Source organism: Aulonocara sp. 'chitande type north' Nkhata Bay, linkage group LG18, assembly GCF_057382095.1.
Source record: "Aulonocara sp. 'chitande type north' Nkhata Bay isolate Kocher_YH1m ecotype deep benthic linkage group LG18, A_spYH_male_GT1.1, whole genome shotgun sequence".
Lineage (NCBI taxonomy): Eukaryota > Metazoa > Chordata > Actinopteri > Cichliformes > Cichlidae > Aulonocara > Aulonocara sp. 'chitande type north' Nkhata Bay.
The window spans coordinates 19,632,347-19,655,791 of NC_141361.1; the positions used below are offsets into that span (position 1 = coordinate 19,632,347).

General features: G+C 40.7%; 2 protein-coding genes across 9 annotated transcripts in view; one reads left to right on the top strand and one right to left on the bottom strand.

Annotated features, from left to right (window-relative positions):
- LOC147308396 (A-type potassium channel modulatory protein DPP6-like) overlaps positions 1-13,505 on the top strand; it is a 97,238-nt gene extending 83,733 nt beyond the window's left edge. For all 4 annotated transcript variants that reach the window (XM_086271988.1, XM_086271989.1, XM_086271986.1 and 1 more), the window contains 18 exons: positions 2,996-3,150; positions 3,663-3,760; positions 3,885-4,011; positions 6,052-6,090; positions 6,231-6,338; positions 6,421-6,512; positions 6,596-6,643; positions 6,728-6,840; positions 7,613-7,660; positions 7,758-7,856; positions 8,078-8,147; positions 9,952-10,146; positions 10,244-10,298; positions 10,420-10,522; positions 10,617-10,672; positions 10,796-10,868; positions 10,958-11,031; positions 12,253-13,505. In XM_086271988.1, the coding sequence (XP_086128114.1) occupies positions 2,996-3,150; positions 3,663-3,760; positions 3,885-4,011; positions 6,052-6,090; positions 6,231-6,338; positions 6,421-6,512; positions 6,596-6,643; positions 6,728-6,840; positions 7,613-7,660; positions 7,758-7,856; positions 8,078-8,147; positions 9,952-10,146; positions 10,244-10,298; positions 10,420-10,522; positions 10,617-10,672; positions 10,796-10,868; positions 10,958-11,031; positions 12,253-12,399 (1,700 nt within the window). In that variant the 3' untranslated portion in view covers positions 12,400-13,505. The remainder of the gene's footprint in view (positions 1-2,995; positions 3,151-3,662; positions 3,761-3,884; positions 4,012-6,051; positions 6,091-6,230; positions 6,339-6,420; positions 6,513-6,595; positions 6,644-6,727; positions 6,841-7,612; positions 7,661-7,757; positions 7,857-8,077; positions 8,148-9,951; positions 10,147-10,243; positions 10,299-10,419; positions 10,523-10,616; positions 10,673-10,795; positions 10,869-10,957; positions 11,032-12,252) is intronic.
- Positions 13,506-14,606: 1,101 nt separating this feature from the next.
- arhgap21b (Rho GTPase activating protein 21b) overlaps positions 14,607-23,445 on the bottom strand; it is a 37,621-nt gene continuing 28,782 nt past the window's right edge. For all 5 annotated transcript variants that reach the window (XM_086270917.1, XM_086270916.1, XM_086270914.1 and 2 more), the window contains 9 exons: positions 23,163-23,305; positions 22,782-22,940; positions 22,579-22,657; positions 22,392-22,465; positions 22,200-22,289; positions 21,902-22,069; positions 21,533-21,638; positions 17,839-17,870; positions 14,607-17,729 (listed from right to left, as the gene is read on the bottom strand). In XM_086270917.1, coding sequence (XP_086127043.1) covers positions 16,167-17,729; positions 17,839-17,870; positions 21,533-21,638; positions 21,902-22,069; positions 22,200-22,289; positions 22,392-22,465; positions 22,579-22,657; positions 22,782-22,940; positions 23,163-23,305 — 2,414 coding nt within the window. In that variant the 3' untranslated portion in view covers positions 14,607-16,166. The remainder of the gene's footprint in view (positions 17,730-17,838; positions 17,871-21,532; positions 21,639-21,901; positions 22,070-22,199; positions 22,290-22,391; positions 22,466-22,578; positions 22,658-22,781; positions 22,941-23,162; positions 23,306-23,445) is intronic.

Here is a 23,445-nt window from a genome sequence, read left to right on the forward strand (position 1 = left end):
TGATTCCATTTGAAAGCACGCAGCTGGCTACATCTCAGCGCACCTCCTCCTTTAGTCTTCGCATAGCTTGCGTTTTGCGTTCTGGCAATTTTAATTAATTCATGTTTGCAGCGCTGCAATCTCACTCAGCAGATGTTCAAAAGCCAACATATTTGCGATTTAATATGAGACATTTCCCGATTACAGCATATGTGGGACAGACATTGTAATTACATACCTCTTGATTACGGTTTTGTTTACAGATGCATTGTCATGTTTGAGAATAATCTTTTGAAGTTTGAAGGTAATTTTATTTAGACTTCTGCATTGTTATTTCTATTAATTGTGGATTTATTGCGGGGGAGGAGGGGCCGGGATAATAATGCAGGGCAAATATAATTACAAAATGCCAATTATTACGAGAGAAATTCTGTTACAGTGCATGAACTGCTTCAGGGTCGGCTCTAATCGGTTTTTCATTAATGGGATTATTTCTTTGTTGGAGACACAGAAGATGACATGAAAGAAGTAATCCATTACCAGAGCCGAAGCAAGATTTGCCTGCTGTGTTTTCCTGCTGTGTTGTAAGGATTTATCTGCGGATAACACACTGTCTCACAAAAACAGAGACAATGCAGCTTATGTATATTTCCCACGCATTTCTTGGAGTGTTCACAGTGCACACTGTGCTCTTCAGGTCAGAAGGATTTGGCAGAAGTTGTATGAATGTGGTTCAAGGTGAGGTTGCCTCATTTCTGGAAGGCTGTACATTCAACTTTAAAATGTTTTTACTGTTTTTTCATTGAATTTACTTATAAGGGCTCAAGGAAATGCTACTCATTTTAAACATCTATTAAGGTGTTTAACTGTATATACATTTTAAATCTCACAGTACTGTGCAAAAGTCTTGAGCCTTCCCTCATTTCTTTATATTTTACTTCCAAGGAGTCAGACTTTTTTGTCATTTATTTTAAAAAAAAATTGGTTTTGAGGGACAAATCTCCAGCTTTTCTCATTTTCATAGTTGCATCTATGAAAATGCCAAAGATAACACAGTTTGACAGCCATAAAGTAGTATTTTTTCCCACCAGCAAGGTGATTCCCAAAGAGCTGTTAGCTGGAAACTTGGGATATCTCAGCATGGTGTGCAACATGTCCTTAAAAAGTGCAGGAACAAAAAAGGAGTATATAAAAAAAACCCTATAAAACAGATGATCAGTAAAATCAGAAGCCTCATCGGGTCTCAGCGGAAAGACGGCTGTCACGAAGGGGGGATAACATGGAGAAAAGGCTGAGGTATATCAAATCACACAAGAACTGGACAAAATCAATAGCAACAGGTCTTATGGAGCCATTCATGCAAATTTTACATTTTTAGTTCAAATCATGAGGAGAGATTCCCAACAGTTAGTGTCTACAGCCAGCAGACACTCACTGCTGTGGATCTTGTCAAAACTGATTACATGGTAAATGATGGACACAGAAAAATGCCATCAAATTATAGATTCACCAACATAATCTGGGAGGCATGTCAATAGCAACAGCTTAATTTTCCAGCATGACAATGACCCTAAACACACGGCCAGAGCAGTAAAAATATTCCCAGTTCTTTGATTGCATTAAAAAAAAAGCAAAAACAAACACATTTGAACACTATCAGTCATGGATTGGCCTCCTCATGGCCTGGATCTCAACATTATTGAAACAATGTTAATCCCAAAGGGGAATTGTATTGTCATAGCAGCGTGTATACAGTAGACGACAAAGCAGTCATATAAAATTAAGTGTTGAACGAGAGATATAAATGGACAAATATAGAGAGTTTAGGCTGTGCGAAAGAATAATGGTGATCACGCCAAAATGCAAAGAAATGAGGGGCTGTGCATCACGCTGAAGAAAACATGCAATTTCTATGTACGAACTATCATATCAAGTGGAATATTTAATGATTCACATTTTTGCTAAAGCATCACAATTCTCTTTTGATTTTCAGACGTAGTTTTGTGGGCTTAAACAGTTCTCAGACAGGAATAATTATGTGTGGGCCTTTGATGCTGATCAATAGTGGTAGGAATAATTCCACACTTGTCATAAGAGAGCATCAACCAACACGAGCTCTACCTTTGATCAGGAAATTAAAGATAGTGAAGTCATGAGATGCTGGAAAGACTTTCACAATGAATTGTCGAGCTGCAGGTTTGGGGAGGTGGAATAGATGAGCTCTCGTATGAGTACAGCGCGTGGGTTTGTTTTTTCTCATGTCATTAACGTCTGCAGATCTGTGGAATTTGGTCGAAAATGTGGCGTCTCTTTTGTGACTGGAGGGTTGGCCAGCCGCAACCGAAAGAGAGGGAAACATCAGCTGCACAGTCAACCTCTCCACTGATTTCTCACAGAGAATATGTGAGAAATGGATAACTATCCCATCTTTATGTGGAAACAAATTATAGCATCTATGCAGAGCTTCATAACAGAGGTCTTTTTAGTGCTTTGGCCTTCATAAAACAATAGATTCATTGAATTATGCTTTTTTAGAGTCTCTGCTGGTTTTATTCGGGCGCTGACCTCGAAAAATCAAGCTGCACTGCAACAAATTACCCTCTGCCATAGAGTGAAAATTCAATCAAATTCTGTGTGAATGGCTTCCTTTGCCAGCTGTGACAGCAAAAAAACAAGATTGGCTAGTTGGAAAACAAAATCAAAATGTCCTCATCAAGGCTGGACTGATCAGTCTGTGTTGGAACATGCTTTTCACAGAGTTCTTCTGCCCCCTGCTGGGTTAAATGCCACCCACAGGCAAAAGAAAACTCTTGGACTGAAATACAAGCAGAGCGAGTATGGAGCCCTTTTCTAATAATCATGTTTTTCTTGTTAAGAAAAGATGTTCACCCCACTGCCCGAATAATTGGGTATATTAACCAGTTTCAAGGAGAATACGCCAGTAATAGACTGAACTACAGTATTTTGCCACGTTTAGAAATGTATATTAATAATATGTTGTTGATTTGTTTTACAGAGGAGATCCTGCAGACCCACATAGCTCACTGGTGGTCTCCAGATGGACTGCGTTTGGCCTACATGACCATCAATGACACGCTGGTGCCAAAAATGGAAGTGCCGTTTTTTACTGGAGCGCCATATCCCGCGAGTCTTGACTATCATTACCCAAAGGCAAGTCCCGACCAGCAAATCTTACAGCTTAACGAATTCATAGTTTTTACAATGAAAATGCAGGTCTATTCAGACTCATTTCTCTCTGCTCATCAGTGATCTGTCCAAAAGATTAATAAACTATGGGCAAAATATTTTGGTCCTTTGAGAAGGAGTCAATGGTTCAAGCCTGTGTCCATGACAGATTTAGAGGAAGAAGTTAATTACGATGCTTAATATGCAGTTCAGGGAGAACATTCATGTAATGTTTCATTTAAGCCCCGTTATCCAAAAAGAGCTTGTGATTAAAATGAGCCGTTGTTTTAAAGAAACTGATAATAAACTGTGTGACCTAAACGTGCTGAAACAAGACTGAAAGGCACAAACCGAGACTATTCAGTGTGCAAATAAGAAGCCTGTGACTAACAAGCTTGTCGCATCAGAATTATGAGAGATGCCAGTGAACTTCCCTCAAGAGGACAAAAAGATCAGTTATTGAAGCTTCTGACCTTCGGTATCTAATTTCCTTGCAGGCTGGAGAAGAAAACCCTGTAGTGCACCTGTCAGTGGTGAGCCTCCACGGTCCTCTGCACACGGTAGCGATGAAGAAACCTGATGACCCCCGGATAGGGTGAGTGACTGAATCTGAAGGTGCCTCGCTGTGTATAAAGTAACAAGCACCGGGATATATTTTCGTAAAGGAGACAGTGCTGCTTGTCAGAGGTGTCATGTGTTCTCACCTTCTGCTTTTCCAGGAGGGAATATTACATCACCATGGTGAAATGGGCAACCAACACCAAACTGGCTGTCAACTGGCTGAACAGAGCCCAGAACAACTCCATCTTGACACTGTGTGAGGCGACCACTGGAGTCTGCATTAAGGTGAAACAAAGTGTGAAATTAGCTGCCACCCTTTCCCCGTTGTGTTAAAGTATTCCACTTGTGACATTCAGTGTTTTCCTGGGAGAAGACTGGAAATAACCCTGGCTTACATGTTTTTCATGTCGATAAACACAAACACTGTAGTTTATTTTGAATCAAACATCAAACTGCTGCTGCAGATACTCATTAGAGAAAAATAGGTCCTGACAAGGGCACCATTAGTCCTACAAGAGTAAGGTTGCTATGTATAACACATTGTCCAGCTGTTTTTTAACAAGCATTCATCGTGGTGAATATCTTTCACTGTAGCGTGAGACAAGGAGCTTGTGTTCTTGTGAAACAGTCGCTTATTTAAATCCCCATAAAAGTTTTTTTTTTCACTTTACACAATAAGCAATATAGAAAGCAGGCATGTGAAACATTTCATATGGTGGGCTTCATACAACCCATTTTAATCTTGAGTGAAAATCCCCTCTTTGTCAGTCTGAAGACGTTTAACTGTACATTTAATACCATATGTCTCAGTTTTTTTACAGAAAATTACAGAAAAAGTTCATTGATAGTAATTCACATTATTTCCCATACTGAAAAAAGGACGTTTTCTGTTATTGCTTATCTAATTACTTTGATGTAGCTTGAATGCCAATGGTGGCAGTCTTCAGTAAGAAAATATTGTGAGAATACTATTTAAAGTCCAAAAAACATTATCCAGACGCTTCCACCTGGCTAGACTGTAGTCTTGGTCCCCGGGCCTTATGTCTGATACACCTGATGTAGACTGATAGTTATAGAGTGATCTTCAGAAACACTGTGGATGGAGACAACAGTTTCCAGCATTTGGCTGATATTTATGCAAAGATGCTGGTTTCTTTAAGTCGTGTATCACTGTTTTAATTATTCCTGTCCAACCTATTACATAAAACTGAAAGAGAAGCTTCTTCTAGACTCCAGCTGATGTGCACAAACCATAACTTTCATATCACGCATCACAAAGTCACATTGTTCTTGCTTTAGCTCATCAGTTTAAATCCCAGCTGTGATCTGTCAGGTGTTTTGTTTTGTTTTTTTTGGCCACACTTGCATGTATGAGATTGGTATTGAGAGTCTTGTCTGGCACTGTCATATATACTATAGTTATATATAGCCAACAGCATCAAGTAGAGAGAGACTGTGTTTGTTTGTCTAATTTTTTGGCAAGAATATACAGTGACGTGAAATAGAGATTGTTCACAAGGTTGCACAGTCTTCTGAAAGCTTTCTTTTACACAAATTAAGTACACCCTTATTGCTTCCTTAGGAATTAAGATGGAAACGAGCAGCCAAGTGCCACCGCTCAAATACAGATGATAAATTGATCATCAGCTCCTCTATAAAAGCAGAGGTTTTGGCAGTTTGCTGGTCTGAAGCGTTCAGTTGTGTATTAACAGAGTGCCAAGGAGGACCAACATCAGCAGTGATTTTAGAGAAGTAATTCTTGTTGCTCATCAATCTGGGAAGAGCTATGAGACAATTTGCAAACCATTGTTTGTCCATCATTCTAGAGTAGGAAAGATTATTCACAAATGGAAAACATTCAAGATAGTCACCAGTCTTCTCTAGTGAGGATGTCCCTGCAAATGCATCCCAAGGTCACAGAGAAATGTCAAAAAAATCCAAGAGCTATGTTAAATGTTAAATTTCAAAATGATACAATTAGAAAAAGATGAACAAGTATAGCTTTTCTGCAAGGTTGCCAGAAGAAAATCTCTTCTCTCTAAAAAGAATACGGCTGCACAGCTAGGCTTGCAAAGTTGTATCTTAACAAACTACAAAACCTCTGGGATAATGTCCTCCGCACAGTCAAGACCAAAGTGGCCATAATGTTTGACGAAAACCAAACACGACATATCGGCACAAAGAAAGCTTTCACAGGACTGTGCAATCCTGTGAAAGCTTTCTTTTTTACATAACTGTAAATGTAAAACCTTTTGAGATGTATCTTTTCATTTCCCTCCTATTTGCTGAATTAAGCTTTCAGCTCAGATCCTTTTATCTTTTCAGAAACATGAGGATGAGAGTGAGAGTTGGTTGCACCGACAGGTATGTGATGAAAGACGGAGAAGTCTAGTTGGATAAAAAAAAAGACTCTTTTTTTATTCCGTGTGTGCATGAACACGTAAACAGACAAAGATATAAAAAGCCCTGCAGGCACGTTTTTGTAACTTCTCTCCTCTCTTCAGAACGAGCCGCCGCTCTTTTCCAAAGATGGATACAAGTTCTTCTTCACCAGGGCGATCCCTCAGGGTGGCAGAGGAAAGTTTTTCCACATCTCCATGTCCACATCTCTGGTACGTAATGTTAAACCTTTGCTTGTAATATTTTTCCTTCGTCCTGTTGCGTGAGTGTCTAATTTGTGTTACTTCCCTTTAGCCCAACACTAGCACAGACATACTTCAGTCCCTAACTTCTGGAGACTGGGATGTGACCAGGATCTTGGCCTACAATCATGAAAGAAACCTCATGTAAGACCTTAAGATGCTTTCACATTTTTAAATGCAGTCCTGGCTCTCTTGTTATCTGACAGCAGTGTTCGGATGATTCACAGTTACTTCCTGAGCACGGAGGATGACCCCAAACGGCGGCACTTGTACAGGTAGCGCTTTAGTTAAAGTCATCTTGGTGATTTTTTTTAAGTGCTGCTTCAAGTGTACATTATTTACTCTGTGCCATCCTGCAGTGCTGACACAATCGCTCCATTCAACCGCTGTTGCTTGTCCTGTGAGTTCAAGTGCGGCTATATGGATGTTTCATTCAGCCACGACATGCAGTACTTCTTGCTCAACTGTAAAGGTGAGCGTCCTTTACCTTGAATCACTTGAGAAATCTTGGACTGAAAGGTTTTACATAACAACACTCCTGACAGCAAAGGCCTCCTGGGAGACTCAGAGAGCGTGTTCAGTAGAAAGTGTAATTGAATTAGTGCTCCATGTCAGGTAGAGAGCTTATATCGAACTGGATGTTAGCAGATAACCTCAAACCACTGCAGGATCCTCCTGATTAGCAGTAAGAATAAACAGCTCGTCTGACTGCCTGCAAACAGTCACGTGAGTACTAACAGAGGCTGTGTGACTTTTGGCGTTTGTAGCATTTATTATGCGAAGAAAGCTCAATGATTAGCTGTTGTTTAGTAGTAGAAGTCTCTTGTGTTCCTTAGAGACACTCCGGCAGAAAAATACAATGACATTTTTTGGCTTCAACACTGGACAACATCATCAAGGTTTCTATGGAAGCTGATTTGTTTAAGGGGATCACATCGGAGAGGAAAAGTGCCAGTGGCTTTCTTCATTAATTGGATCTTTGGAGAATAGCTCCATCGTGAAATAATAAGATACTTCCTCATGGGACAGAGGTAGATTATTAACTGCAGAGCTGGCTGAGAGTGCTGTTTTAAGATTATTCTGCTACAGAGGGTTGGGTTTCAGTGGCTTTATTATTGCCTTCCTGGAGGCATTTCAGCCTTTTATCAGCATCTTGTTATGTGATATTTTATCATGCTTATCCAATAACTTCTATTATTACATTTCCGTTAGCTGATCATTTTTCCCTGCATTGTTCTTTGTAGGACCAGATATACCGAGTGTGGCTGTCTATAGAACTGAGGACAAAGAGAGTAAGTGTACGCCTGCATCGTCTACAACACGTCTACAAATATGTTTAATGATAAATACATTTGGACTTGAGAATTTGTTTTTTCTCTTGAACTGCAGAGGTGTTTGACGTGGAGACAAATAAAAGACTAAACAACACACACAACAACATGCAGATGCCCAGAGTGGAGTACAAAACCATTGACATAGAAGGCTACAGTAAGTGTGCCTCTGTGTAACCCAACGTGCACCTAATTATTGTTTTCTAAAGTCACTAAAGATGTATGATGTACAATTATTCACCCCTCGAGAAAGAGTAGTTCAAAGAAGTGATGATGAGTGGTTGTAAAGTCTTGACCACAACTGTACACTGTAATTTGATAAGAAATAGGAAGGTCTGTGTTATAAGATTCCCATTGATCCTGTCTTTTCTGTTCTAGCTCTGACGATGCAGATTCTGAAGCCAGCTGGATTTGTAGAAACAGCTACCTATCCATTACTGCTGCTAGCGTGAGTATAAATATTATGTGTGGTCAGGATGGTTAGAAAAAGAGAAAATACCCAGTGAGTAGCAGTTCACTGGATCAAAATGCCTTGTTGACATCAGATGTCAGGAAACTAGGTCTCGATTTCTGCTGTGACAGAAATCGAGACCAACCCAGTACTAGTACCTAATGAAGTGTCTGGTGAGCATAAGTTCTGCAGTTAAAACTGACTTTACTTAATGTTCAAAGGAGAACTTTAGTGCATCATTTTAGTACTGCACCTTTAGTACTGTATTAAACCCCAAAACATTGCATCCTAGGCCGGCCATGCACGTCATTGTTTTTTTTTACGAGGCCAGTATTCATTTAAATTCTGCCCAAACGATCCCATTTCCCTAGTTTGGAAGTGATTCTTCAGGCTTCAGTCTAGCCGTAAGCATTTAAATCAGACTCTGGGAACAACATGAATGAACAAAACACTGATAACTATTTCAAATGCCTGACTTGTTATAGGATAATAAATAACTTTTCTACATGAGCTGAGTGTGTGTGTGTGTGTGTGTGTGCATTTCGAGCTGATAAATATTTACCTTTTCAAACTCTTGCCATCAGTTTTTAACAGGAGTCTTTATTCCTTAAAGGTACAGTACATCATTTTAAAAGGAATATTTAACTCATAACTATGCAATGATTAGTGTGTAAGAAGCAAGAAAACTAAGCTTAGCAGTACATTAAAATACATAGCAGTGGGTTTGTGGACGTCACCATGTTGCCCGTCATCTTGAATCCAGTGGACATCCAGTTGACAGGATGGACATATACGTTCCGTCTAATCGCATTTTATGTATGCTGCTAAAGACTAGCCTCATATGTAGTACACTTTATAAGTGACATTTAATTTAAAGATTAGAAATTAGTTCCTTACTGTAACTAACTATGTATAACTATGTATTAATTGCTTTACCTGTATATTTTCATCATCTCTCTCTCATGTCTGACAATTACAGCTTACAACAGCCGAGCAATAACAGCAGCTGCTTATAAGCTAACATTACACCAGCTAATGTTTGACTCAACTGTCCTAAAAACTTTCTCTGTGATAACCAGTTTGATTAAATTCTCAAATCATATGAGCGTTTCATTTTTTAAGTGTCTCGGTCCAACAATGTTAGATAACCTTCAAAGAAAATTTCACTAACACTGGCTAACAGCAGCAAAAACAGCAGCACTTACTAAGAAAAATTAAGGATATCCTCAACAACTCACCTCAGTATCAACAGAAGTTGCAGTGGACTTACAGCCTACACTCACTACAAATGAACAGCAGCCATTGTTGTTTGTCCTACTCTGGCCATGCTAGCTAGCTAGGATTATATGCACTTGAATTGGGAGAGGTACAATAACAGAATACAGTTGACTGCAATCTACTGACATTTAATGGTGAAGAGAAGCAGCTGGAGTGGGAAACAGTTTACCTAAGGCTGAAATAATCCCTATTGATTTTCTATCACTAAATCAAATGTTATTGCTCCAGAATAAAATAATGTGAATGTTGTGCGCTATATTCCACATGTCTAAAAACTGCAATATTTAAATATTTGTGGTCATATTTAAGGGGTTATGGTGTTGTATTGGACTTGTTAAATTCAACAGTGTCCCTTTTATTCTCTTTCGAAGTGTTTTGTAAAAGATCTGATTATTCAAAGTTCCCTTTTCGGAATTAATTTTCTCATTTTTGTGCCAACCAATAATAATACTACTACTACACCAGGCTCTGAGATATTAGTTGAACTTATTGTTTTCCATCACGCTGTGTGCTTCTCTCACAGGGATGGGACCCCCGGCGGGCAGATGGTGACGGAGCAGTTCCAGGTGGACTGGGCCACCGTCCTGGTCAGCAGCTTCAGCACAATTGTTGTCCGCTTTGACGGCCACGGCAGCGGATTTCAGGGCACCAACCTCCTCCACAAGGTCCGCAGGAAACTGGGGAAACTGGAGGAGAGGGACCAGCTGGAGGCACTCAGGTCAGACTCAGAAAAATGAGCAAAAAACTATTTGGTCATTTGGCTTTTGTCACTTTCATTATTGTTGGGGGGGGTTTGTTGTTTTTTTCATTTTCAGGCTGATATCCGAACAGTCTTACATCGATAAGAATCGAATGGGAGTTTATGGAAAGGTAAGAAGACATAACAGTCAGATGCACTGTTAAACCTTTACTCACCTCTGTGCCTTTATAAAAATACAGCCCGCCATGAAATTATTTTCACATACTGTATCTGTGTCTCCCTCTTCTCCAGGCCTATGGTGGTTATTTAGCAACTTTGCTTTTGAGCTCAGAAGAATTTACCCAACTTAAATGTGGAACAGCAGTTTCCCCCATCACAGATTTCGAGCTTTATGGTAAAACTTTACAGTAAATCTTCTGCTAAGTGAGTCTTAGATCTAAAAGGTACCCAATCTTTCTAACCCTGGTTTTCTTTATTGCAAAATGCAGCATCTGCATTTTCGGAGCGATACCTCGGCGCCAAGACAGACTCCCGAGTTTACACAGTAAATTATCCACCCTTTTTTCTCCTCTGCTTCAGAATGCTTAGCTCAGACAATGAGTTGGGGGGTCTTTATAAAAGAACGTGTCAATGACATGGTGGATTTCCTTCTGTCTCTTTCCTCCAGATGGCAAATTTAGCACACAGAGCGGGTCAGCTGCTGGAGAAACAGTACTTAATAATTCACCCGACTGCTGATGGTAGGACCCAGTGCTTTCTTTTTTCTAAATACCACAGTAAATATGTGCGTGCTCAGAGTCTAACTGCAATATCATCTTCGCCACCACAGAAAAAGTTCACTTCCAGCACACAGCCAAATTCATCAACCATTTAATCAGTGAAAAGGCCAATTACACTCTGCAGGTGAGCCACGGTGTCTGAAATCACTGGTGTGAATAAAAGTGTGTGTGTGTGTGTGTGTGTGTGTGTGTAAATGGCCTGATGTTGTGTGAAGAATGCTCTCAAAATCTCTTGAGAGAAGTAACTAAGAGTTATTTTCATTTCAGATTAATTTGTGTATTATTCTTTCTAATTTTTCCCATTTTAGCTTGACAAATAACTTTTTCTTAGTTTTGCAGATTGAAGAACTGTTCAGTTATTTACATGCAGTTTATGTTTATGCACAGTGTCCCAGTGCACAGTCGGATATTGCTGTTTTGCTGTTTTTTCCCCACAATATCATAATTAGTGTTGTTGTTGTTGTTGCCTGTATACATGCCAGAAAGGCTTTTTAATAAATACAGTGTATAAGGATAAAATAAATAATAAAATCCTCCTGTAATTTTTAGTAATAGCTTCTTGACAAGCCACTGTTTCACTGAGACCATTTCTGGATGAGACTTTGGAGAACAGATACAACAGTAGATGGATCAGCTGAAGGGTCAGATGTGTCGCTCAGGTCCTATGCCGGGTCTTTGCTGGATTTTTTTCCCATGTATTTTTTAGAACATGACTTTCAGATACTGTTTGTCTGCTGTAGACCTCTTTTTTTGTTTGTTTTTTTTAAAGCCTACCACGTCTTCTTTTGTCCTCCACTTCACACAGCACTCAACACTAAGATATGCCAAGTATTTATCTAACAGCTCTGCCAGTCAAACTGTGTTGTCTTTGATATTTTTCATAGATTGTAATAAAGAAATGCAAACAATTATGGAATTTTGCGACAGGCTGCTATTAACAAAGTGCATAAAGATACCTTTTTATTCTTTGTTAGGCTGTTAACTTTCTGTAAACACGGGTTCATCCCTTGAGTTCGGTGTCTTTTTTATGCTTGAATGATTCATGGTTCAGTGTTAAGTGACTTATCAAACTAAACAACATTACTCTGAAAATGATCAGGTACAAAGACTGCATTGAAAATGATTGAAATGTCCAAGAAAAACTTCTTTTCATCCACTTTTATGTGCATTTGTCACTCTTTTACACTTCAGCGCTATGCTTTAGTATTTTTTTTCTCAGAAAATGCATTTTCATTATCCAATGAAAAAACATTATTAAAAAAAGATAATAATATGATTTTGAGTGAACGACACCAAATCAGCCTCACCGTACTGTCTCTGTTAATTTCTCCATCTTTATCTGCAGATCTATCCAGACGAAGGACACTTCCTACACGGTGAGGGGACACAGCAGCACCTGAGCCAGTCCTTGGTCAACTTCTTCGAGGAGTGTTTCCGGCTACCAGAGATTCTGATAGACGACCAGCAGGAAGAGAACGAGGACAACAGTTAAACTTTGATCCTCTGAGCAGCCCCGGCCAGATACTACAGCACAATATGCAACAGATTTTTCGTTCCATCCCAGTAAATCCGCACCACCTGCTGTCAAATCTGATTTTAGCTCCAATGAAGTGCAGCACCTGCATGTGCAAAAAGGGCCTCTGCCTACATCCCTTCTCCTCATCTCGTGCTGGCTGCTGACAGGGAAACCAGTCAGATAGAGGCTGAATAAATCTCAGATGCGAACAGTCATGTCTCTCTCTGATTAACGGACTAGTGCTCCCTCTGGTGGACTGATAGAGGATCAACAAAGCATCCATTCGGCATTGCGTCTCCATTACAAAACAGGCACATTAATCCAGTGCTTCGCGGCACCAAATATCCCTCACCTGCGACGATAGGCTCATCATGTTGAGATTTAACTTTTAAAAGGCTGCCAGTTTCTCATAACCTTGCCAACTAACTTACTGATTATTGTGTTCATGAGTATGATTATTGGTACTTGTTTCTCAGAATTTCTCTGTTCAGTGTCTTACAGTTGTACCGTGTCGGAGTGGCTATCTGGCTGCGTCAGTCTTTAGTTGCTTTACGAAACAAAGGCACAATGTTTAACTTGTGTTGTACTCCAAAAAAATGTATCTGTACAAAAATGGTGTGAAACTTTCCTCTTCATATTTCCGAATGAACCCTTTTCTTTTTTCTTTTAGTCACTGTGCCTTACTGTGGGTGACGTGTTCATGTTAGGAGCCCACATGACACTGAAAATGAGCTAATATGGAAAAGGCGTTGTGTGAATCAAGGGGCACATTTAAAACTTAGGAAGAGCTGAATAGAAGATAACTGTACGACTGCTGGGGAGAAGGTGTTACACTAACACAAAACCAACGATATTTAGTTTGCAGTTTCTTGATATTTGCCATCCAAACTGGCGTAGTGGTGAATTAACTATACTGATTTTTATTATTATTTTGTGGTTTACTTTGACGACTTTGTGTGTTCTCTCTCCTCATATCACTTCTGTTGTCAGTGGTTTCTAGTCAGCTGATGTACAAAGTGTATAAAACATCTTGAGTCTTTATGTTGTATGTGCAACTTGTATATAAAGCATTTTGAAACTTATCTTTTCTTTGGCTTAATTCATGACCTTACCTTGACAACTACAAGCACAAAGGCAAACGATGACAACCAGGTTGGGTACGAAATAAACTTACTGGCCACTACATTACTACCTGTTGCCCCTTTTGATCCACACGGACATGACAGCATCACAGTTTTTTGCTTATAAAAGTGTGTGGTGTGGTCTTCTGCTGCTGGACCCAATCTGCTTCAAGGTTGGACATGTTGTGCATGCAGAGATGCTCTTCTGCACATCTTTGAGTTCCCGTTTTCTATTCCTGTCCACATGCCTGAGTTGTGTTATGTGATTGTTTAATATTTGGATTAAACAGTTGAACACATACTTATTGAAGTGGCCAGTAAATGTATTTTACTTGGGTTAGTGTGCTAACCCAGGAAATAGCTGTATAAGCAAACAAATACCAACCGGGCTCCATGCTAAATCACCATCTTAAAAAAAAGCTCTGTGAAGTTTGACAACTGAATGCATTTGTACAAGTTCACTGCAAATGCAAAAATGCAAAAAAAGAAGAAAAATATGCAATGTCTTTTTTTTTTTTTTTTTTTTTTTAAAAAGGGGGGGTACCAATTCTTCTTTTTGTAGGAAACATTTTCCCTACAAACTACTAAAAATGAGAGCTTCTTCATGCACTGATCTGCCTGATAAATGCAGTAAAATGAACACAGTTCCTGCTTAAACATTGTTCATTATTTTCAGAAGCTCTGTGCACAGCAGAGCATGTGCCCTTTACATCCATTACATTCCAGAGAAGCGGGACATTTCTACAGCCAATATCTGCAAAATTGGATAACTTGCACTAAAACAATGCAGACAGCTAAACAGCAGCAGAAGGAAAACATGGTGAGTTTGTAGTGAGCGGCCCAATTAAAAGGCACATTTCAGACAAATGTTTTAATGCTACATGATTAGGATTAAATGTAATCATTAATATTGATTCATACTTAAAATGATTTGAGAGCTTAAACATATTCACAACTATTTAAGTTGCATTTTCCCCTTTTAAAAAGATTTCAGTGCTTTGGCCCATCTCACTTCCATCATACAAAGTGGTGAAGAGGGGGGTAAGAAAGCGAAAATCGATATTTGCCATTGACAAAATTTTATTTCCAGTGTTTCAGGAGTCTGTGCACACCCCCTTACAATCAAGAGGAACACTGCACTGATACAAACAATCCAGCTCAATGAAGTGCCCTCCTCCTGCAGGGAACCTCTCATCACAGAGAAGTACCAAACTGCCCACAACACCCACACAGGCCTCGAGATAATCATCCTCATCATCGCCATTGTTGTCATTTCTCAATACTGTACTTAAACTTGCAATCTGATGGAAATGAAAAATAAAGCAGCTAAAACATGGCATTTATATGTACATTTAAGTTACTTATTTTACAATGAATATTTAAAATTCAAGTTCTGTTAAAATTAAAAAAAAACAAAAAACAACAAATGAAAAAACAGGATAAAGTATGTATAAAACATTAAGACCAGAGTGGAATGCCTAAGGAATGGAAGCTCGGCATTTTCTTAACCTGTAGAATGACTGAGAGTCAACAGTAAAAATGTCATTCACAGTAACATCTTCGTGTATCTCAACAAAGACAATATGGCACCCTTAACATTTCATTGTGAGGCACTTTCTTTAGTGAAGAAAACTTGATTTTTCTGGTTCGATTACCCATTTTCTTCTTTGCCCAACTCTCTCTTCGTTGCAATCGCGGACAGACGTGTGAACTCCGAACACTAAAACATAGCTTGCATCAGAGGGCTGTTGTTCACTGCTCTTTAAACCACACAGCAGGGATGAGTATGAACTATATTTTCCATTTGCATAAGACCAGTGTCTCCTTGTCACCTTTGTACCTTTGGAAAGGCCCCTTTGACAGCAGACGGCTTGTAGGCAGGCACACACACACACACACACACACACACACACACACACACACACACACAGTACCAAAAAACACAATTCAAGTACACAGAAAAATAGGGATATGTACACTTTAGAATGAAACACAAGCATCTAAAGCTTTTAGTCAGTATTACAGCAAGCATGTCTGTACATTCTTCATTTGGTTACCGACAGACTCACCGACTTTGAACACTGTAACTTTCTTTACGCAAAAATAGTTGCTCTGCAATACGAAAAATCTGCACTTTTCCACTACTTCCTATTCATCCTAAGTCAGTTCATCCTTAAAGCCACTTAGCTAAACCTTTAAACAATCTTAAATTGAGTGTTCACACTTCCTTGAACGTACTTCAGACTCGTTTCACGGGCAACAGGTCCTTTCGATCGTTAGCACATCTGGGACTTGTACTAGGAGGGTTGAAATCCTCCTCTTGGGCCATCCCAAAGTCATTTTTAATATAAAAAAGAAAAAACAAACAAAAACAAAATGGAAAAAAAAGATAACATTTTGTTCCATGCCTTAAACATGAGCAAGCTCAACAATTCCTGTGTGCAGTAATTCTCTTTTCACAAGCATACACACACCACTTAGACACACACGCCAGACATTTTTGTACTACATGCTCATTCACTAGACATTGGTCACACAATAGACACTACACTGACAGACTCCCATATACAGAGACACACCTGACAGACCAAAAACACACACAGCCACACGCACACACAGCTCTCACAGGTACTGATAGAAGCGCGAATGGACCATCTGGGAACTGGTGAGTTTATGTGGGTGAGCGGTGGCCGAGAGGCTCAGATTTTTGCTCTGGGGGAAGTCCCCGTTCAGCGCCTCAGCAGGATGATGTGGGGGTTCAGAAGAGGACGAGGCTCTGGGGTTCTGCTGTTCAGAGAAGTCCAGACTGACCTCGGGATTGCTGGATCGGTGGCGCTCGCGGGCGATCCAGTCCCCGATTGAGAAGTCCTGAGAGCTGCACTTAGGTTTCAGCCGGTCCACAGCTGAGAGCTCAGACCGTGAGCCGATGTGAACCTGCTGCGGCCAGTCTCCCAAGACTGACAGCTCGGCAAAGTCTCTCTGCCCGCCCATCGTGTGTCTGCGTCTGATGTTCTTCTTCTTACTGCGGCCCTCTGAGGACTGAATCCTCTGGCTGCCCACACCGAACATGTCATCCACAGACATTCGCATGCGTACCTTCAGTCTGTCTGTGATCTTCAACTTCCACGTGGGCTCTCCTTTGTCCAGCTCACTCCGGGACGCAGTGCTGAGGCTTGCGGTGGAACGACCCTTAACTGACCCCGAAGAGCGTGACGGTCCAGTGGAATCTTTATCGCTACGAGCGCCGTCCAGAGAAGACTCGCTGTTGGTTTTCTGTTGGGCGGCTTTCTTTCTTGAAAGTGTGTCGCATTCGATGAGTCTGTGTGAGGGGAGGGGTCGAAGGACTTCCTGCGGTTCTCGCTGGTCGGCTTTACCCACAGTGAACACTGACAGGTCACTCTCGCTGTCCGTCTCCATTGCCCTTCCTTCGCTGATGAGCTCGCTTCTCTCATCATCAGCATCTTCTCCGCCCCTGCTCTCAGACACAGACTGCACTTCGGGACTGAGGGTGCTGAGCTCAGCTCCAGTCAGGAAAGTCATGGAGGATGTGGTGGAGTAGTCTGAGGTAATGGAGCAAACCTCCGCTCCCAGCCCGCTGGGACACATCTCTGCTCCCAGGGCACCCACCGTCTTGCCACGCCTCATTCTGGGCACTGATGCTTGAGAGCTGGTGCTGTTCATCGTTCCGAGGTCAGACACCGTGTCATCATAGTTTGATGGCGGGTCCGTGAAAGAGGACTGGTGAACCATCGGCATACGGTAGCTGAGGTCTGGGGAATGTGTAGGAGAGGGGTAGGGGGATCCAGTCTGAAGGTTGGAGGAAATGCGTTTTGGAGGCAGGGAGGGAGAGGGCTGTGACATTGAGCTGTTAGAAAGATATTCTTTCCTGTTGGTTTTGTCCAGCTGCTCCTCAGAACTGTTCTTTTCCTTCTCTTTCTCGCTGGTTTCATCTGTCTGCTGCTCCTCCTCCTCCTCCTCCTCCTCTTCGGTCCGACTGTGCGGGGACCACAGAGGATGCTGTTGGCTCTCCTTTGGTAGCTCCTTCTTTGTAAACACAGGGTCCAGGTCATCATCTGAACTGCTAGGCTGAACTTTTTCCTTGGGCTTCTTGCGTTTGCGGTTAACGAAGAAGGAGGAGCGAATCAATTCTTTGCTACACTGATCCTTCCCTGATCCCCACAAGCCCTGATGACACACATTAAAAATGGCATTAAAACATTAAAACTGGACTTCAGACCATAAAACTAGCTTAGACACATGAATGAGAAAACAGAAACCCAAAGGAGCACATTACCTTTGATTTGGAGGTTTCACTACATGCTGAGTCTGCATTAAAAACAAGAGATTCATTAGTAAAAGTCTCACATCTTAAGGACAGTCTCAAAGCAGACAATATACAGAAAGAAGAGGCAGATTCAAAGTTTGCTCAGAGTGAAAGTGACAAGATACAATGGATTTAATGAGAGCAGTTACATGAAAGCAGATGATACAATTTGGTCAGAGAGAGAGAGAGCACGCGAGAGAGAGAGGTGTAGCTAAGCTAAGCGGTATATGAAAAAGTGGAGACGGCAGCAGAAGAGGCCTGAGATGAATAATGAGGGGCGAGGAAGTGAGAACCTGGCGGTAAACCAAGACACAGAAAAGCAGCTCATGCTCGAGTATCGATGGATCGACGGCACATCACGAACAAACACGCCAGTCACAGAGCATCACATATAGCCACCAACCAGCTGTGGGCATTCTTTCCCAACTCAAAGACGTCACAGAGGAGAGGGAGTGATGAGTTTGCTCTGACTGAGAGACTTAAGGGGCCTGAGCTGAACAGACCAGTGAGTGTGTTTTGTGGTTGACACAACTTGCCGCGGGCAAACTTTGGTCTAACTTGCTCTTACTCCAAGCTGCATGAAATTCTACATTTCCCTCAACAAGTAGCCTGTCACTATAAAAGACATAAAAAGCCAAAAACATTTGCAAGACTTTCTCTGACTCAAATCATGCATACTGCAAGATAAGCAGGCTTTTTACAGAAATAATGCAGCCGCAGGAACTAAATGCAGGAACAAAAGAAACCAAAACAAAACAAAACTTCCAATGAATCCTGTGTGAGTTAACGCTGTAGCAAAGATTTGAGATGTGGCATCTTGATTCAATAATACGTTTTTTAAAAACAGGAGGCGCTGTGAGGTGTCTTTGAGTGCAAGACTTAAATTTGTCAACTACTTGTTTAAAAAAAAATAAAAAATAGGAAGATTTGCTCAGAACTTAATGACCATATATTTCCGATGTTGAGGGTGTTTTTTTTTTTTTTTTAAATCAGGTTTACCTATTTATAGATTTTATTACACATTAAACTGTTCATCGCTGTGTATTCTTTAAACTGCAGAATAAATAAAGCTGAACTGAAATACATTTTGTCACTGGCCTGAAACTCACTGTTTTCTAATATTCCTACAGGCATGTAAAAACGTTTTGACTCTGCAGTCCAGTGAATAACCAAGTACACCCTTACTGCTTCAAATGGAATAAAAATGAACAGAAGCAGCTAGGTGGTGCTAACCGATTGCACTTTTTAAAATATCAATATGTGGTGAGCATCTGTATAAAAGTAGAAGTTTGGTAATTTGCTACCCTGGAACATTCAGGTGTTTGTTAATAAATCTCAAAACAGACAATCTTCTTATGAGCAGAATTCCCAACAAACTCATCCCAAGGCCAGACCGTGCAATGCTCTGAGAAACTGCAAAAAACCCAAGAGCTACATCTAAGACTTTACAGGTCTCATAAAGTTTTAACGTATCTGAGAATAAAAAAAAAACAGAAAAAGACTAAATGGGTATGGCTTTTAAGGTAGGAGTGCTGCATATGAACAAACCACAAGATTTCTGAAACAATGTTATTTAGACAGACAGGCCCAAAGTGGAGATGTTTGGACACAATGCATTTGGTGAAAACCAATAGGCAGTATATCAGCGCAAACACTGTAAACCAACTGTCATGCACAGTGGTTGAGGGATGATGATCTCGGCTTGTTTTACAGACTATGCACCTTGCAGTCATAGAGCAGACAATGAACTCCTCTGAATATCAAAGTATTCTAAACTCAAATGTGAGGCCTTTTGTCTTGATAGCTAAAGACGAGCTAAAACTACTGGACAATGATCCAGCAGCAAATCAGGTCCTTAAGAGAGCTGTACATAAATAAACACACAAACTGAATAACGCTATGCTGCACAAAGGAGTGATCCAAAATTCCTCCACGGTTATGTCAGAGACTGATGAAGTCTGAGAAATCTTTTTTTATTCCAAGTTATTGCTGTTATAGGTGGTTCTAAAAGCTACTGAATTATGGGCTGTACTTAGTTTTTCATATGACTGCACAGAGTCCAATAAAAACCTTTATCATATGACTAAATAATCGATTCCTACGACTCCTAAAAGTTCCCATGTTGTAATGGGACTACCACTATGATAATGCTGTTTTAAGTTAGGTTAAAATTTTGGTGTGTATTTGTGGGTGTGTCTGTGTGTGTGCAGAGCATGGTTGGGAGAGAGACATGCGGCTGTGACATTATGTTACAAGATATGAGAAAATGTTGGTCTGTAGTTGACGATGTGACATTTTAAAATACTGAAGATTTTGAAAGAATGACATCACAGACAACAAATAAAAGACAAAAACAAAAAAACACTACATCTTCCTAACGGGAACTCCATCCAGTGCTAGCTGAAAGCCTGAGTGCCTCTGCTTCAGTAAGTTCCTAACTACTACTCCACCTGGGAGGTGGCTGTGTGTGTTTTTTGTTTGTGTGTAAACGCATGTGTGCTGGGGAACATCCAGCTCAGTCCCAACACCACGACCCCCACCCTCAGACATCATGACAGATTATGCCACATGACCGGGAGAGAACCTGAGGTTGACCGTACCATGCTACTTGTCCTTGCGATCAGCTTAAGAAACAACAAGAGACAGCAGAAGGGCTTTCAGAGAGAGAACAGCAGCATCGCTCTGTATGCCCTCATTTTAGGGTATTGGTTTAAATATGAGACGTGCACACCACAGGAAAAATGACAAACATCGACTTCTCTTTCTTTCTTTTTTATCTTTTTTCCTCCTTTCGCCCAAATTTAAAAGAGCTGCGGGTTTCTGCAGACTAGGCAGCTACACTGGGCACAACACTCGTCCTTCTTCCTACAGTCCCAGCTGTCCATCACTGACAAAACAGAGTCCATCAGTGACATCATCGAGTGATAGACGCCGCCCACTTGGCCTGTGTCAAGATTGGGTAATGTGTGAGTGCTGGACAGGGATAAGGGAGAAAAACAACACACTACACACAGAAGGGCACAGGTCAGAAGGGTTAAAACTTCCATTGTTTCGTTTTGTTTGTTAGATTTTCTTTGGGAAAGAACATGCCGGGATTATGTGAGAGACGAGGAGGAGGGGAAGAAAAGAACTGAAAGAAAAGGAGTCGTCGTCTCAACACAGGTAAAGCACAGGGAGAAAAAAATGACTTGAGCAAGAAAAGAAAAGAAAAAAGAAGAGTAAAGCAAAGAAACGAACAAAAACAAAACTTGAGGACAGTTTAATTTTGGGCAAATAAACATCAACATCCAAACAAAACAGACTTTTATCCCAAAAAATAAACTAAATGATTGCAAGGCATTTTTCAACAATTTTCCAGTGGCTGAAGCGCAACATTGCATCCACTGAAAAGTTACTGAAAAAAACTAAACAAAACTTGCTTTAACAGAAACAAATAAAACTTGGCTGTTTAGTATTCGCTTAAAGCATATGAACTGAAAAACAAGGGATGGTGCTCGTACTTTTAGCATTTGCAATTGACACTCTACCAGCATTTAATCTTAAATAGGTCTTTACCACACAACTCTTTTAATCTACTATAATCTTAAGGAAAAATATTAATGCTGCTATGGCAGAAATTTGCTGTGCTGATGCTGAAGTGTGAAAAACACTGCTGCTAAGTTACCTGAGACTTCGCCAGGAGAGGGTGCAGTCCGCCCAATGTTGGAGAGCAGGTGGTCGATATTGGGCACAGGCTGAGACTGCACTGTACTTTCTTGCTCCGCTGTGGTCTGGAGCAACATACGGAAGGAAAAAAGAGTAAAAAGTAACTTAACACAATGCAAAAAAATAGGGTTTCTATCTTCTATTGTAAAATAAAATCTGGGTTTATGACATGTGCAAGTTGTTCAATTCTATTTTTACATTTTAAAGGTAATCCATAAACACTGTAGCTGCATGTTTTCAAAATCAACAACTAAACTGATCCACAGAACTGATAGACCCTTCATTTAATTTCCATCGAATAAAATAAGGAAAAAGAAATGCTACATACAACAGGGTCCTCGTCACCATCATCAGCGAAGAACCAGTCAAACTGCTGAATAAGGTTCTCGACTATCTTGCACTGGTCTGGCATGTGGTTAACCATGTTAGTCATGTTGTCCTCAGAGGTTCTGACCAGGGTAGGGCCAAACACGATAGCTAGATTACGAGGCTCCATCTAAATAGATACAAGGTAAAAGTCACATTTAATGACATAATCCTCAGAGACACTGGATTAGCACAGGATTGAACGCACTGCATGGTGTTAACTAACGGCATTAACACAGAGATCCTGTTGATGCTCATACCTTGTTCTTTTCACAGTTGTCAGAAACTCTTTTGAGGTGAGCACAAAGGAATTTCAGAGTTTCATAGTGATGAATTGGCAACTCACAGATCTGGAGGAAATGACCAAACAGGGGGCCAGTGCTCAGGATGAGGAGAATGCTTTATGGTAATAACTGTTCAAATAGGTTCCTCATATTTGATCTTTCACTCACCAGCCTCTTGAGCTCCTTTAATCTCTCCACTGAGTCTTCTATTCTGCTGGCTTCTATAAAATCTGCATACTTTTCTGTGAACAGATCCAGAAAACCTCAACTTACAATTGCAAAAAGAATAACCGCACAGGAAAAACGACATTATCCCAGAGATTTTGCAATGTATTCTTTATGACTTTAGTCTTACCATTTGTAAACAGAGGTTCTGGAAGTTTTCTGAAAAAGGACTTCAATAAACTACTGATGACGTTAAGGTCCCGCCATTTCTGCAGAGTAGATCAAGGCAGCTTCAGGTTAATGCAGTTCTTGCAGTACGAATCAATCACAGTTCAAAGATGTTGTCAGGGAAGTGGTGCGCTGTACTGTGCAACCTGACTGTCAGTCACTCACGTCTTCCTGGATGTCGATGTCATTCATGCCTTTGCTGTTGAGCTCCTCCTGCATGCTGGAGATGGCAGCGTTGTTCCCAGGGACCCTGTAGATTCCTGTGTACTCCAGGCCTCGCTCCTCCACAACCTTGCAGCACACCTCCACAATGAGAGGAACATTCTGCACAAATTACATAAGAAGAAAAAAAAAAATCAACAGCATGAACCATATCGATCAATGACACCACACACTGTTAGCTCCAGTGAATGAGTGATTCAAAGTGGATGTAAAGATGCATTTTATTTGTCTGGAAGAAACACATTTCATCTTCATCTGAATGATAATGAGCCCATCTTTAAAAAAACAAAACAAAAAAAACCTGTAGAAACACAGCAGACCCACCTCGTTACTTTGTGCAGATGGACAATCATCAAGTCGGACACCAAAAGTGATGCCAGCTGGAGTCTTTTTCTCAAATGGCTTCCTTATGATCCCTGGAATGGCAATTTTCCAAGTACCTCTGTCCCGTGGTGGACTGGACTCATCTGACAGGTCAAACGTATACAAATTGAGGTTACATGCACTCTAACGACACTTAATGACACACCTTAACATTAAAAACTGGCAGCTTTACTCTTCATTGCCCTCTGCTCCTCTCCAGTTTTGGGCAAATGGGGGCTATGGT